At 36.9% G+C, this 16,890-nt stretch overlaps 1 protein-coding gene across 1 annotated transcript in view; it reads left to right on the forward strand.

Moving 5' to 3' along the window:
- The first annotated feature begins 429 nt into the window (after window positions 1-429).
- Window positions 430-16,890, forward strand: part of LOC104411864 (protein MMS22-like) — a 35,656-nt gene continuing 19,195 nt past the window's right edge. Inside the window, exons 1-7 of the mRNA XM_010022399.1 lie at window positions 430-611; window positions 2,754-2,879; window positions 6,074-6,126; window positions 10,161-10,248; window positions 10,345-10,522; window positions 11,467-11,560; window positions 13,444-13,574. Coding sequence (XP_010020701.1) covers window positions 433-611; window positions 2,754-2,879; window positions 6,074-6,126; window positions 10,161-10,248; window positions 10,345-10,522; window positions 11,467-11,560; window positions 13,444-13,574 — 849 coding nt within the window. The 5' untranslated portion in view covers window positions 430-432. The remainder of the gene's footprint in view (window positions 612-2,753; window positions 2,880-6,073; window positions 6,127-10,160; window positions 10,249-10,344; window positions 10,523-11,466; window positions 11,561-13,443; window positions 13,575-16,890) is intronic.

The raw sequence follows: 16,890 nt of genomic DNA on the forward strand, positions 1-16,890 counted from the left end.
GTCTCAAAGGTATGAACAACTTCCAGCCTGTAACGTATGATGTATTTTCATGGCATAGATAGTCTGGTTGCAAAATGAACTGTTGCTGAAAGTACCTCTCCCATGCCTTGTGATGCATTCTTGGCTCTTATGTTACCCTAGTGCTGGTCTAATGTCACGAATATTTAATTTAGAGAGTTAAACCAGAAGAAAATGAACCTATTTTGAGTTTTTTGTAGTCATTGATGTGTCTCCTTGATGGAGGAAGCTAAAATTGCACGAAGTGGTAGGGCATGAGACCCTGTTTGCCTTTCTTGGTGGTATCTCTTCTGTTTGTTAGTTTGATGTTACAGCTAGTCAGATCTCTGTCCTCACTTGAGCTGAAGAATTATTCGAAAAAACATTATGAGTGGTTTTAAATTTACCATTTATTTTCCTGATCAGGTGGAAGCAATGGACGATGACTTCGCAGCTTCCTCTACACCCCCATTTCTCACTGAAAGCTTGGAGATGGCAATGGAAATGGAGAATGAGAACTCAAAGCCGCCTTGTTTTTCTTGTGCTTTTGACAACCAATCTGGAGGGAGAAGCTTTTTTGCAGAGTCTTATTTAGCAAGTGGGTCTCTTAAGAGGTATGGGTTGTTTTTTTTTTAGTTACAAATACAATACCCTTCTAAGACATTCTTTCCACTGCTGTTTGGTGCCTTTAGATGCTGACAGGGTTTCCAAATCAGTTTGTTCTTCAGCTCTTATGGTGATCATGAGATGAACGTGTTGGTATACCAAAGTGAGAAGGGCAATAGTGTTGATAACGCTGCTTTGAATAGTGTTCTACATTCTGGTGTCTAGGTTCTAGACTTCTATTCACTTCTCTCTTTTTTTTCCCACGTGATGGAAACAAACCTCCTCTGTCCACTTTCCCCAGATGCTGGTACTGTCCTTTGTAGCTTTAAGACCATCTTTCTCAAAGCATTCTACTTTTGCATGCATTCTGGATTTAAGGTTCAGAACCCAGATGAAAAGAAAGTAAGTATTTTCTGTGAGATTCTAAAATGTTACTTCGGTTTAGTTAATACCTTCTTTACTGTCTGTGATCTAGTTTAGTTTTCTGTGCCATTTGCTGATCCAGCAGGCATTGTCTTGTTTCTCCTACAAAAGCATAGTCATTCTGTCTGTCTGTCCTCCTGCCAAGCCTCATATTCTGTGTTGTTACTTTGGGTTTCTTTAACCTTAATTTCACAGCCTTTTCTATAAAGCCTTAAAGGGGATTCTGTGTTCTGCTGCAGCTCCCCCCTTCCCCACCTTTTTGTTGTTGTTGGTTTTCATTATTACTGTGTTGGGGGGGGGCGGTTGTTTTTTTTTTTGTTGTTGTTGTATTAGAGCACATTCATTCAAATTGATGCCAGGCAGAGGACTGAGAGAGCCTGTGTCTGGATGAACATACCAGTACCACGTGGATTCCACACTGACAAAAAAGCATTTCATAACAGAAATAATTCTAGTACTGAGTGAGTAGTCAGGAGCTGGTACGTAAACAGGTTTCCCAGGTCACTGCAGTCATGATAATACTGTTGTTTATTCACCTTGTCTGCTTGGATTGCAATTTGGATAAGCCTGCACATGAGGGACTCCTCTATCTTCATTATCTAGAACAGGAGTAACTGGATGTAATTGCTAAGAGCTTCAAAATAGACCAATGTTTAGGCAGTTACCAAGTGAGCTACAGGTGTTAAGGGAGATTGAGCCAATTATTCAGCAGATGCTCTTTTTGCCTTCGAGAACTGAATTGGTAATAGTGTATAGTTCAGGAAGAATATGAATTTGGTGTGTAATGTAATGAAAACCAAGTGCTTGCCCAGTACATTTTTTTTATTGTTATTATTTTTTAAAATTGAAATATTTCTTCCGTATTAGTGAATTCATCTTCAGACATGCTGAAGTACTTAAAGGTAATGGGAAAATTCTGAAATCATTTGCTTTGATGCCTTTGTTTATCTTACTATGCAGCTTGCTGTGTTTTTTTTTTTATTTTGTTTTCTGAAAGCACATTAATGAAACATTTTTATATTTACACAATTATGTTTTAACAGTCTATACAGATGTCTGAATTTCTCCACTTTGAGTAAAGTGGTAATTCTTCTTTTCTTTCTTTCCCTTCGCCAGAGCAAAAGGTAGTCATGGCCTAGTGTTAGTGTGTTATAATAAGGAAGTCACATTTTGTGCCTCTCCTCAGTTCACCTGCTTAGAAGTGTGCTTTTATTAATATGTTTCTATCAATGTGATCTGTATACATATTATTAAATGTATATAAAGGAGTAAGTGTGTGTTCTAGCATTAGTTATTAGGCATATAGTGTACACAAAGACAGATTCCAAACATAAACGCAGAGTGGAGTGTATTATCTAATGTAGCAGCCTCTTCTGTTAAGGACAAACCTGTATGTTAGGTCTCAGCCCCCTTGTAAGGATGAAGATGCTTCAAGGTGGTAGCTTGTTAATTTTTATTTGTTTCTAAAATATATTGTGCCCTGTGACTATATCATGTTTTTATGCTCTTGAAGCTAGGTGTTGCCATATTTTATGTGCTGTGTAACATATTGCTGTAAAAGGTATAATAGTCTGTCTTTTGAGAGCACTACTATTCCTTCCTATCTAAAGTATAGGTGCTGCTGATGTATTGTTAAAACATCGGTGGTATGTAAGACAGCTGTAGATGTTGTATTCTGTAGCCTTATTACTGGGGAATATATGAGTATTGTTTGCTCTGTTTTACAGGGTTTTGCTGAGGCTAGATCCTTCTCCAAATGACTATGAAGACGATGTAGTGGAATTGTTTGGCTTTCAGTGGGTTACTGAAATGGCATTAGTTGAATCCTGTGGATTTCTCTTTGGATTACTTAGGTATGATAATATTAATGTATTTTATAATTAATCCACTTTTGTAATTATAGTCACCATAAAGATGTAACAAACTCTTCAAGGTTTTGATAGTAAAATTGTAAAAGACTGTGGGCTATGTAATGCATCCAGAAAGGTTATGCTGTCTGTCTAATGCTCCGGTAAGTGATGGCTAAGACACAGACAGAATTATAGAAAGAAGTAAATTTTTCCACAGATTTTTAATCAGTGTGGTGTGTATCTTAGCCATCGCTAGATAAAAATTGGTAAATATAGTTATTACAACAGAGTGTTGTGATTAATTTAGAAGGTTCTAGCTTCAGAGTATGTGAATACACATTCCTTGAATGAGATTGTGCTACCCATATAACTGAGGTTGTCTTTTGAAGATTTTAAGTCTTTTTTTTTTTTTTTGTGTGTGTGTGTAAAGAAAAATGGAGGTTAAAAATCAAATACTGTAAATGCTAGATGCAGCACTTCCTTCAATTGTTTGGATTAGGATAGCTTCAGCAATCTCTTCAGATACAGTTACTCAGTGTTTGGCTAATTCAATGTAGATGTTTAATCTGGTCAGTGCAAATACACAGATCACTGATAATCCTCTTTGCTGCTGATAATCCTCAGCATGTACAGCACATACAGAGAGTGGATGGGAGCAGAGCTTTTATATGATTCCACAAATACATGATATATTCCATCATTCCTTTGATTGTAGTGGATTTTTCTGTCTCTTTAGGGTATGACCAAGGGCATGACATGAAACATCATTAATAGGGTCTGACTTACTGAAACACCATGGCATAGATGGCAGGAAGTATATCAAATCCAGTTTTATTTAGCTTTGCTTGTTTGATGCAAGCTTTGACTTCACTGTGATTTAAAAAAAATAAAAATCTGATAATAAAGGAGATAGGAGGATAAGTTAATTAAAAGAAGCACTGTATCTCTTTCAGCATTTAGTCTGATGTTTATTAACATAAAATCACTAGGCAGTTACAGAGCAATGTGGTTGATCTGTTGAATTAAATTGATTTATTTTTTTTCCCTGTAATATAAACTGCTCTGTAATTGTAGTAGAGATGAACATAAGGCATAATATTTTTTATTGTGGTATTTAAGTTGTTCAAGCTATACGTGTTTTAAAACCCACTGAACTGGTAGCAGTAATGGATTTCAGCTAACTCTTGGCTATGAGAGTTTGCTTGCTAAACTGTCTTTTGGTGTGACAAGTCCCTCTGCAAAGATATTCTCTCTTTCAGTTCATTTGTTCAGTCATGAAATGGAACACTTTCATTTAAAGACCAGTTGACAACTAAAAGTAGGAAAACTCCTTTTTCCATTATATAAATTCATATGTGAGAAATAAAAGTTCTTGAGGACAAGGTGGTTGAAAATAGTTCAGTTTATGAAGTACAGATGATATATATGTTTAAATACATGCTTACAGAAACCTAGTCTTTTTTTATGTGTCTGTAAATAATAAATATGGCTATTTAATATTTTAAAATATTGTAATTAATAACAATAATCGTGTTATACAGCAGAATGGCAAGTTAAAAACATGGATTGCACAATAAAAAAATTCTTACCTGTGGATTTTGTATGGAATTGATGATGTGTGAGTCAAAATTAGTAAGACCTATATAGCTATTTAAGTAGGTATTTTAAGACAATGTATCTTTCATTAATAAATATCTTTGATTAATAAACTGTCAGAATATTTATTTGCAAACCAAATGATTTAATGTTTACAGCCATGAAGATCAATCTTTGAGGAACAGATGCAAATTGAAATTAAAATTACTTATCTAACTGATATCTTTATGCTTGTCTTTCCCAGTTTGTGCTTTTATTTTATCAGCCCACTGTATTCTGTCTTTTGTTAGTTCAGTGGAGAGGTTTTTGTTGTTTTTTTGTTTGGTTTTTTGTTTGTTTTTTTTTTTTTGTGCTTGTGGCTCCTTTGTCCTCTTTCTAACCTTCAGCCTCAACAGCCCTCCTGCTTTAGACTTCCTTCCTTTCTACATGGTTGAAATACTTGAAATTCAGCTTTGATTTCAAAACAAAACAAGCAAATAAAACCCCACAACCCAACTAAATGGCTGAAAGTAATCTTGGGTAGCTGACATGATTTTATCCCAGGAAGGAAGAGCTAAAAGAGTTAATTCTAATGTGTGCCTGCCCTTTAATATGCAGGTTACAACCCAGGGCTTGGGATCCTTGTGGGAACTTTCTAGTTTTTTGGTTTGTTTTGGGGATTTTTTTTAGGTTTTGTTTTGGGATTATTTTTTTTTTTTGTGCTTGGAAATTTTTTTTTTTTCAGTAGGAACATTTGATCTGGGTTGGATCCAAGTATCTTGTTTTTGAATCCTTCAGTAGTTGCTGCTTTGACTGCATAAGAAATGAGTCAGAGAGCTTCTTCCTCAATTTATGCAGCATTTTCTCTCAAAAGTCTGTCCTACACAGTTGCGCTTTTCATGTATTCAGTTTAGTACCATGTTATCTCTGTGGAGACTATACTTGAAGACCACTTGAAAATAACTGTTGCAGAACATGGCTGAGTTACCTATATTACAGCTATTTTTAATTTTCGTTTGCAGTGTCAGCAGATTCTTTGAAAAGGCTTTCCTTCTCCTTCAAAACTCAACTGAGATTTAATTTTTCTAGAGACACTTTCCTTTTCTGTAATTTGCTGTTTTATCTTTTGTGCTCAAGTTAAGCAGCAGAGCACCCTAAGCAGGAAGCAGGAAAAGCTGCTGACAGAATTTACTAGTGTTCATTCACAGTGAACTAATTTAGTGTATATGGAGTGTATACCATGAGGGCTAACTCAGGTTTGTTCTGTGGTCAAATATGAAGTTGAGTTACATTTGTGGAAAGATCACTTATTGGCACTGGCTTTCAGGGATTTTGTATGTGGTTGGTTTTTTCCTCCCTCAATATTTAACTAGTTTTGTATTAGTTACTGTAATAAATGTTTTAAAAACAAGCAAAAATTCTATTGTCATCCCTACACACTTGGATGTGTCTGTTGCCTTCTACTAATACTCTTTCCTAAGCTACATTTCTGTAAGATTATACAGAAATATAAAGCAAGAAACACATCTTGCCTCTCTCTGTTCTATTTGGACCTTACTAGAATGTTGTTAAATAACTTTTCTTTATATAAATACGATAAACTTTTGTATTCCTTTAATTAGGCAACAGATACACGCACTGGAAGACTTAGTACAAACGAGTTCTTCTGATTTTGGTAAGTTTAACACATTTAATTTGACATTGAGATGGGTATCTGTTCCAGGGATTGAAGGATTCCGGGTGGAGAAGGAACGTAAGCCACACATATACACCCCAAACTACTAGAAAGTTTATTACAAGATCTAAAACAAATGTAAAATCCAGAGATTTCCCAAGCCAGAAAGAGAGAGAACTAAAGGCTCCCAAACAGATTAGGCACAGATTCTTACCAGCCTACACATTTGTTCAATGACCAGGAGGCCAGCTCCTAGGTGATTGAGAGCAAACAGGGTGGCAGGCACATACTTTGTGGGTGTCCCTGTGGAGGTAATGTCAACCATAAAAGGTAGTTCTTCTCTCCCTCTTCTCTCCTTTCTCTCTCTCTTCTCTTCTCTTGAACTTTCTCAAATCCCAGGCCTTTTATCCCAAAAAGTGCCAACTCATCTCAACACAGGGGGCCAGCCTGCGTCCGGAGGAGTGGCCCTGCTGGCTTCCTTTTTCCCGTGCACATTTGTCCTGATGCAGGGGGCCAGCCTGTGCCAGGAGGAGTGGCCTTGCGGACTACCCGCCATGCACACCCACTCAGGGCATTGAGATGGGTATCTGTTCCAGGGATTGAAGGATTCCGGGTGGAGAAGGAACGTAAGCCACACATATACACCCCAAACTACTAGAAAGTTTATTACAAGATCTAAAACAAATGTAAAATCCAGAGATTTCCCAAGCCAGAAAGAGAGAGAACTAAAGGCTCCCAAACAGATTAGGCACAGATTCTTACCAGCCTACACATTTGTTCAATGACCAGGAGGCCAGCTCCTAGGTGATTGAGAGCAAACAGGGTGGCAGGCACATACTTTGTGGGTGTCCCTGTGGAGGTAATGTCAACCATAAAAGGTAGTTCTTCTCTCCCTCTTCTCTCCTTTCTCTCTCTCTTCTCTTCTCTTGAACTTTCTCAAATCCCAGGCCTTTTATCCCAAAAAGTGCCAACTCATCTCAACACAGGGGGCCAGCCTGCGTCCGGAGGAGTGGCCCTGCTGGCTTCCTTTTTCCCGTGCACATTTGTCCTGATGCAGGGGGCCAGCCTGTGCCAGGAGGAGTGGCCTTGCCGACTCCCCGCCATGCACACCCACTCCGGGGAATCGGGGATGGTCCACCATGGACCAATTTTTACAGTGTTAGATCCATCTAGCACAATATCTATTTATCTTTTCATTACTGAAATATATTATTACAGATCACACTTGTGCTTTCACTCTTGGCCAAGGGCTCATAGACTGTGCCACAGAACAGCATATAACCAGCATAAACTTACAGTAAAGGTACAAATACAGGCAACCAGGTGATGTAAGGTAGTGTGAAAATAGATAGTGAAAATGTTGAGAGTCAGTTTGGAACCAGGTCTGCCTGTATAGTAGGTGCACAGGGCAATCCTGACCCTTCTGACCTCAGTGGTGAATTTTGCATTAATTTGACTTGAGCTGAGATGTCATCCCTAAGGTAGCATTTGGCAAAACTATTAACTTGTTCATAAAAATGGAAAGTTACATCAAAATTCCCAATAACTATTTCATTTACAAAGAAAGTGGGTTGGGACTTTTTTCGGTGTTTCCTTGGCTTACATTTAACAAGTTAGTAATACTTCTTTAGTTTAGAGTTAGTTACAAACTTAATTTATCTTTGCAGCAGGATTGATAAAATGGGATTGCTACAAAATGCTTTATTTCAATTAAATACTAAGGCATGAGAAGTAGTGTGTTTCTGCAGGATTATTGCAGCCTTGGGCTTATTTTAAGTTTGAAGGCTGAATTACTTAGCAAGTTGAGAAGTTCAGTAATTACTCAGAAATAAACTGAGTATGGTATCTTCTCATTGCTTCAGAGACGTTGCTAGTATTCGAATAGGAGTGAATAGTTTTACACATTATTATTATTTTGGTTTGATATTGGCATGCTCTGCCATGTAAATCATCGGTATGAATTTATCATCCAGCTTCCATCATATGCTTTTGTTGACTGTATCTTGAAAGTGTGATTTTGTTGATGTTTAATATGTAAGTGGAAATAACCTTATTTTAAAATACATTTGAACTTGGTTTTGGTAGCTGGACACCAAGAAACTGTTCTGTAGTCCTTTTCCCCTTCAGTTTAAGCATCTGCTTGGTTCTCTTGTTTGTATCATGTTCTTCCTCTTGTCACATAACCTGGTAAAATAAATGTTGGATTTTATGTTCTGTACCAGGCTTTTTTGTGACTTAGAGCAGGTCACTGGTACTTCTGTGACTCAGTTTCCCCTTTATACAAGCAAGCAGTGTGATGTTAGGTATTACTGGTATTGTAGATAAACGCGCTATTGCCACTGTTTAAGCCCCCAGTTTACCCCTCAGTAAATCTTTGTTGCGCATATATATTTATACAGGTATCGATATTGTACACTTAATTTCATTCCCTATCAGTCTTAATGAGCTTTGGAGTCTTGGTAATGAGAATAGTGTAATGTGGAAACCGTATAAAATCTTTTCTTATGCTCTGTGCTGTTTTGTCTGGTTTCGAAAATGCCTGATCTGTTCTTAATGCTCTGCTATTACTGGTTTGTTCCACTTATTTCATTGTTCAATGATTTATGAAAAGATAGACTTTCTATCTTATACATTGACTTTAGAAAAGATTTTGCAGTAAATACCGTAATATAAAATTTTGCTTAAACAGATCTTCTGAGAACTTAAGAGAAAATATTATTTTACTGCTACAAAGCAGCAATAATATCTATAAATAATTCATTTAGAACAGTGATTTGAGCCTCTAAACCTATGGTTCATTACCATGGCAGATCCTATGGCTTCTGCGGAGTTAGGTTGTATGCTGGAATGTTATGGTACTTGTACCAGTTGATTTGCTTCGGTCAGTGAGAGTTGTTTCTCGGAAGATGTTGAGATAGGCTTATGTGCACAAAACTACGCAAGTGGCATAGGTGAGCTTCAAGGTTACCTGGAGGGCATGAGGGGGAATAAAGGGGGCAGAGAGACCAAAAAAGAAAGAGAGACTCCCCAGTGGTGAGCTGGGGAGAGGAGCAAAGGCAGCTGTCTTTCCCTGGACATGCAGTCTAGTGCACCAGGTGGCAAGGAGTTTTTGCCACCCATCTCCTGTAGTGTAATACACTTTCACTGGGGCCTGCTCAAACTCTTTATTTCCTGTTCTCATTTATGATGCTCGTAACAATGATTGGCATCAGAAGTGTTTCAGGCTGACTGGTTGCTAAGCATTTGCATATATATATTATTGGGAAGTAGTTATTGGGCATTTAAATGACTCTATCTGCTTTGTTATGCACCAAGTTTCACCTTTCTCTAGTGTAATCTGAAAGCTACATGGCAAGGTGTGGGAATTATGAGTGATTCTCACACCAGTGGCAATAGCTTCCAATGAATCTGCTGTAATAATGGTGGTTGAGCTTGCACGTGCAGGATAAGGAAGATAACATCATGAGAACAGCAACTTCAGAGCTGCAATAACTAGCTGAAAGGATACAGAGCTTCAGGTGAAAGTCAGGCTACAGGACTCTGGATGGATGGCTCTTAGCATTATACCTCTTAAGGGACTGTGCAACAATGTGATGCTTCCTAGGAAGAGAAATTACAAAGCTTGTTTCCAAATAAGTCCACCTGCTTAAGTCCCCAAAGAGAAAAGGGTGCTGAGAAGCTGTTTCACACGTATCTTTTCTGAAGGTGTCTTGGAAGCGGACAGGCAGCAGGGTAGTAGGGCTGAATGATTTCTTCAGCCACCTACTGCTTGCCTCTGCCTCCTTTCCCGAGGGACTGGATGCCTTCTATTCTCTGTCTATCTGGATATGCACCTGAGATGACAAGATGAAGTATGGATCCCTCTGACGAGATGACATTGAGAAGTGGGTGTTTGCTACCAGCTGCCTCCCAAGTTGTCCTCAGTAAAGGGTGGCTTTCCAGTGGTTTGGTTTGCTTAATGTGGAGAATGCATATGTTATGTGAGTCATAGTATGTGCACATCTGCTTTAAGCTATTGATCTCTTTTACTTCAGGTCAGGCTGCAAACTTGCACTCTGAAGCAGAGAGCATCAGGCATCAATGTACTGAGTTTTTGAATTATGTGAAAGTTTTCGTCTTCAGGTGAGGTTTACACACTATTTACTAACTTATGTACTGAACTTGGTGTAGCTGCTGCTTATCCGTTTTCTGATTGTATGTCTGTGTATGTGTGTTCAGGTATCTGGAACCCCCTAAAGAGGAAAATGATGGAATGCTCCATCCATATGAAGAACTAGAAGCACAGTTACCATCAACACTGGTGGAAGAGCTTCATGCTTTGACTACGCACATTGGTCACCTTTGTGAACTCCCTAGTAGTGTCTTGGCAGCATTTACTATACAACATCAGGCAAAGGTTAATGTCTTTTATAATTTAAAATTATTTTTTGTGTAACAGTACATACTCAATTTGGTAAATTTTGGCTGAATAAGATTTCATGTTTCTTCAGGTTGAAATTGAAGTTACACTTTATATTGCATGTTGAAAAAATTCCTCTGGCTTGTCCTTACTAATGGTTAAAATTTCTGAGTTTCCCAGGAGGAAGGGCACTTTTTGAAAACTACATTCTGAGATCTTGACTCAAAATAGGAAAAGATCAGGTATATAAAGAAGAAAAGTGCAGACATGGAAGTAGGCACTGCAACATTAAACACTAATGAAGTATACATTATAAAGATTTGTGCATATGTATAATAAGTAATGCTTTCATATCTTTTAGAAAGAAAAAAGGGGCTTCAGTCTTAGGTTATATAAACTAATATCTGGAGGGGAATGATCTACTTAGAACCAACATTTTGAATGTACCTGTTTGTTTAGCTTGTCAGTAGGGCCACTGTTGAACTGATGAAGAAAACAGTAATTTCAAGTAAACTGTAAGGAAGAGAATATTGAAATTTAGAATTCAGCATTTCGTGTGCTACCTAATACTTTTCTGAAAAGGAAAGGATGACTAAGGGTGCTTTAATCTGTCAAGCTTGTATCAAGACATTGTGTTTAAATTATAGTTTAGATCAGATTCAAGACTTCACAAATATCCTCTACAGATAGAATTAGTTGTCATGAAGGTTTTGTGATTTTGTTTGTTTGTTTTGGTGGTGGGTTTTTGGTTTGTTTTTGTTGGGTTTTTTTTTTCCATTAACTGAATGGCATATTTGTATGTTACAGTGAATTTGATCATAGATATCGATAATGTTCACTGAAGGCATAATGTATGCCCATCTTCATGTGTCTTACTGCAGTATCCAGAATTTGCTAAAGAAATGTGAAAAATAAATAAATGCATGTATTTATAATCACAGGTTTTTCCTCCATCGTGGCATTTACTACACCTCTACTTGGATATTTATTGGCTACTACTGGAAATTCTTCATGTACTAGATGAAAAAATGATGAGTAAGTATGCAGATTTTTTTTTCTTGAACTACTTCTTGTACATACAACTTACCTAGAATTCTCATCTTAATTTGTCCAGAATCATTTACTACTTCTGGTAGTTTTTAAGCATGGCTATATTTTATGGGGTACACTTAAATACAATGAGGGCAGGTTCTTTGTGAATCTTTATGTACCTCAAATTAAATGAAATATTATTAGGAATTTGTTCTTAACCAAGATTACGAAGTTTGTTCTCAACTGATGCTTACAATATACTCAATATTTAATAGCAGTACATTTTTGACATCACATAAAAAAATGCCTTTGCCACGGTCCAGAATGCATAACAGTGAACAACAGTTTGATGAAAACAATGTAGGAAAAGTGTCCAAGGATGGACCAGAACAAAGAATCTCAGAAGAGAGAATTTGTATTAACTATATGAGACTCTAAGGAAATACTGAGCAAAAGAAGAATGTTGCCTTAGTCAGAGAAGCTTGTAAAAATACAGCAAGAAAAAGAGCCAAGGCGATTCCTTGTTCTTTTTTCTTTCTTTTTTCCTTTTTTTTTTTCTTTTTCTATAAAGGCTTTAAAAGACCAAAAAATTGATTGATAAGAGTAAGCTGTTCATAGAAGCTAGATAAAAAAGGTCATAGAATGCAATACAACTGAAGAACCCAACTTCAAAGTAGTTCAGTTTGGTGAAGAATTGCTAAAATACAGAAGAGAACTTGGCTTGGTGAAAAATGCCCATGTTAGCAATATAAATCACAAAAATGTACTTTCTTTTATAATTATTGTGTCACCAGAAACAGTCCCCCTTCGCCTTATTATAAATTATCAACATAAGTTCCATATGGGAATTGCAGCAGTTGGAGTAATGTTGAGGTCTAGAAAGAATGCACTGTATGTTTAGCTCAGGTAACTGGTACTGGATCTGAACTCTTGGATTAGCTTTTGCCTGCTTTGAGTGCTGTCACAACACAGCCTTGCTCAGATTAAAGTATCTTCTCTGTTTATGCATGTCTGTGCTAATGGATGATGTGTGGGTTGGCTGTTGTTCTATAATTCTAAGTTTCTTTTATGATCTGCTGTGGGATAACTTGGTTTTTTTTTTAGGAGGGCCTTTTGGAGAAGGGATAGGAAAACTGTTGGAGGCATTCTGTTGTTCAGAATTCTATATTGATTTCTAGATAAAGTTCTGAGTAATAATGCAGTAATCTCATCTTGTTGTGTAAAGTATACTGAGTAGAAACTTCACGCTACTAAGACCTATGGCAGAATAGTGGGTTCAGGGCTTCATTCACTCTGCATTTCCAAGAATAAAATACAGGCTTGTTCTACATCTTCTGTTCCACTGATGTGAAAGGAGTTGCACTGTTGAAAAGCTTGTGGGATAAGATCTTGCAGCCTTTTAACTTTACCATTTTATCTGTGATAATGTCTACAAATGCTCAAGTTGGAATATGTTCATGCCAGCTTTTTACATCAACACATCCATAGGAAAGTGTTAGACCTCTCCAGAATTGTTTGTCATCAACTTGCATATCTGCAAAACATGTCATGATTTCAGAACATGCGCACTGGCATGTGAGAAGGAGGAACTTGCAGATAAATAAATCTTTATTCCACTGCAAAAACTGTGCCAATAAAAGGCTGTGAAGTGCCAAACTATTTTACTGTCAACCAGAATAATACCAGACTTCAGTGTAATAACGAAGGGACTAGACTGAATTTAGGTTGGAGGAACTTTCCCAAATGAGTTTGTAAATTACAGTTACATGCAGCTCAACAAACCAATTCTAAAATATATAGAATAGAAAAAAAAATAATCCTTTCTTTCCTGTATTCATACAGCCACACCCCGGACTAAATAGGTCTAATTTTCTTTTGTGTTTTAGGACAAGTTGTATATGCTAACAATTTCATAAATCTAACGGGAGAGAATTTAACCAGTGTCAGTTTATTTGAAACACACTGTGGAAATCTCATATCTGATCTAATAAGCTTGTCCATCAACAAGTATATAAAGGTAAATTTTTTTGTTTATATAGGACACGGGCAGTTAGGTGTTTGTATTAAGAACAATATGAATTAGATACTGCACCAATGCATAGGAAACTTCTTGCTGCTAGCTTTTAAATGTTATGTATGGCTTTATATCTCAATGTTTTAAAGAGTGTTATTTGTTAGGAGCTCAAATTGTGTTATATTTATTCATGACCATCTGGCAGTTGAATGAGAGAGTAATATTGAAATGCACTGTGTACAGAGCAGAAGTGAGTGCCACATTTCCTGAGTTCAGTGTTCCAGGTTCAATGCCAAACATGGCACAGTCTAAAAGGTTTAGAGCTATAGATGTAAAAAAAAAAAAAAAAATTTTTTTTCAAACTCTCTCGACAGGAACAGAAAGAGAATAACTATAATCCTGGCAGTAAGCTAACTGGACACTTACAGAATGTCATATTACAGTTTATTGTTGCACTGCTCCTATTTCTGCAACCTTGTCTTTCTGATACAGTGCTTTTACATTTGTCAAGGGAAAACTTGTCCTTCTCTTTTTTTTTTTCATTCTTTCTATAGCTGCAGTGTTTTTCTCACTTGTTTTGAGCACTCCAAAGCTAGAAAGTCATAATAGCTCTATATAGCAGCGAGCAAAAGAGCTGCGTAATCCTCTTTGTATCATTATGAAAACAGCTTTAGATGGGCACAGGACTGAACTTTGAGAGTAAGTAGCAGTGACCACTGTATAATTTATGTTTTTCTAGTACAAAGACATGGAAAACGGAATCCCCCTTCTTTCATATTACTATTTGGGGGTGGTGCAGGAATAGCTGTGTTAGCTTTTGATCACTGTTCTTTTAAACTATCTGTAGAGAACTGTTACCTTTTATTTAAATCAGTTTTGATCTATTAAATTATTAGATAATGCTGCAGCCTTTTCCCCTATCAAAAGGTAAATAGATGAGAGTAATTTTTTAAAAAGAAGATTCAAATAGCATCTTTTGACCATTATGTTTGATGGTAGACTTTGAAATGTCAGATGTTAAAATGGCAGATTCATCCTACTTCCAGAGAGACACGTTACAGAGAGAGATTGTTTTGCCACCGCTTTTACTTCAGCTCTCCCTGGGTTTAGGCCAAGGTAGTTCTGTTTGAGATTAATTTCTGAAGTAGAGCTTGTGCTTGAGCTAGATAACATCTCTTCAGCTGGTGCCTCCTTTAGTAAGCATTCATTGTTAATGAAATAATGTCTCAAAATTTTTGAGAATACAACTGGTACCCATAATAGATGATACTGTCAGCTCATCACTAAAACATGTTATTAAGCTTTTGGCTGAGAATATTTAGAAGTGCAGTTCTTAACATATGTGGGTATCCTTGAAAGGAGGGACATAAACGCTAATCCTCCAGACTCATATTATCAGATCTGTTTCTTGGGCAGCTCTGTATCAAGATGCATTACTTGGATCATGTACTGGGGCCGTTGTGCTCTGAGATATGTTTGACATAGAAATACATATTCTTGCATATCTGCTTTTCGTTTTCAGCAGCCATATCTCTGGCATCAGACCTCTATTATCCCAACAGTACCACAAATTGAAGTTACAACCATTCTTACCAAAATACTGAACTTGGGGCATTGCAAAAGGGAATTGGGAATCCAGACTATCTCAGAAGAAGACAATGTCTCAGTGATCCTTAATCTAGCCAGTATCTGTATGGTGTCTTGCTTTGATACTACTAGCCAATCTCTATCCTGGATGGATACTGTGTATCTCCTGCAGAAGAGGTCCTGCTGTCTTGTAGAGAAACACAGTAGTAGACGCAAGTATTAGATAAAGAAAACTAGTTGCTGCAACAACTGCTACTCCAGTAGCCTGAAACTCTCACTTGCGAGTAGTCTATGTACCTAATATTTCCATAAAACGCTCCAGTGTTACAGTGCATCTGTAATAAGTAGACGTCTTTCTGAGGAATCTGTTTTGCTCTTTGGTGATGAGTCATAACCAAAGTATTTTTGAGGCGCTTTAGTTTTGGAAAGTTAGTAGTTAAATAATGAATTTTTCAGTAGACTTTAGTGGTCACACTGATGTTTATTCTCAAGATAATATTTACATAAGATTAATTCAGATTTTTGAGAGATTCTCACAACTCTTTAACTAAAAACATGAGGAGGTGTAGGCACATGAAAAACTCTTAAAAGCTTATGTGGAATGTGAATAATTATTTTAAATATTTCAGTCTTCACTTCATGATGTTCTTAAATCAATTGACAGGGTCCATCCTGGCAATTTCATAGGGTAAGAAGGGTTCTTTACAGAGAGGGGAAAACGAGTTATATGTCACTTATAAATACACTTAATATTTATGATTGTTTGATATTTAAACCTGATTTGGAGCTGTATGAAAACAGTAGTTGTGGATGATAAATAAAAAGTCTGTATACTTATAGAATATTATACAGATTTGAAACTATTGTTGATATGCTTGTTTTTCTCATTGTGAGAGTGTAGTTTTTAGTCATTTACTTGCACTTTAATGTCTCTTTCACACACTACTGCTGTCACTGGCATTGTGTATTTTGATATAGTTTTTAATTTGCACCATTAGGTTTCCAAATTCAGAAATTTTTGTAAGTAACTGTGATTTGAGAACAGCTGTGCATGAATGGATCAGGAAGAGCATGAAGATGTAAAAATGCAGGATTCACCTCATCGGATCTGGGTGTCTAGGAGTCAGTTGTCTAAACTAGTCACCCTAGGTTCTTCTTCTTGTCAGGGAAGGATAGGAACAGTTCTTTCTCCTGCAGTGAATTAGATGAATTGGGCCCTCTAGGTGCCTATTCCCCTCTATTTGCTTTAGAAGGGTATAGGCTGATTATTCAGACTTGGACTACTCATTCTTTAGGGATAAACTGCGTATGAGCTGCTTTCTCTTGTCTCTTTTTTTTTTTTTTTCTTTTCTACATTTCTGCCATTGTGTCCCTGCTGAAGGTAAAATGTGCTTAATTATGCTGTTTAAGCAAAGCTTTTCTCACTGTTTTTGCCACCTCTGAGTACAATTCAGTGGATTCATAGGTCTGAAGGCAGCGCAAGTAAAGTTTTGTGTGTACTATGATTATTTCAAATACAGTGCTGGTAGGTCTTAAAAACATTAAAGCATACAGAGAACTTTTATGTATTTAGCAATTCCTTTTGCTGTTTTGCTTATTTTGTTTCACAATTCAGGGAATGTAAAACTGAAGGATGAATCACAAGACGACTGCTTTGCATTTGAAATGCATCAGCCTGAGTGAATTTTGTTAAATATGGAATAGTAATCAAATAACGTACACGACTTGAAAT

The sequence above is a fragment of the Nestor notabilis genome, unplaced genomic scaffold (assembly GCF_000696875.1).
Source record: "Nestor notabilis isolate BGI_N333 unplaced genomic scaffold, ASM69687v1 scaffold21889, whole genome shotgun sequence".
Taxonomy (NCBI): Eukaryota; Metazoa; Chordata; class Aves; order Psittaciformes; family Psittacidae; genus Nestor; species Nestor notabilis.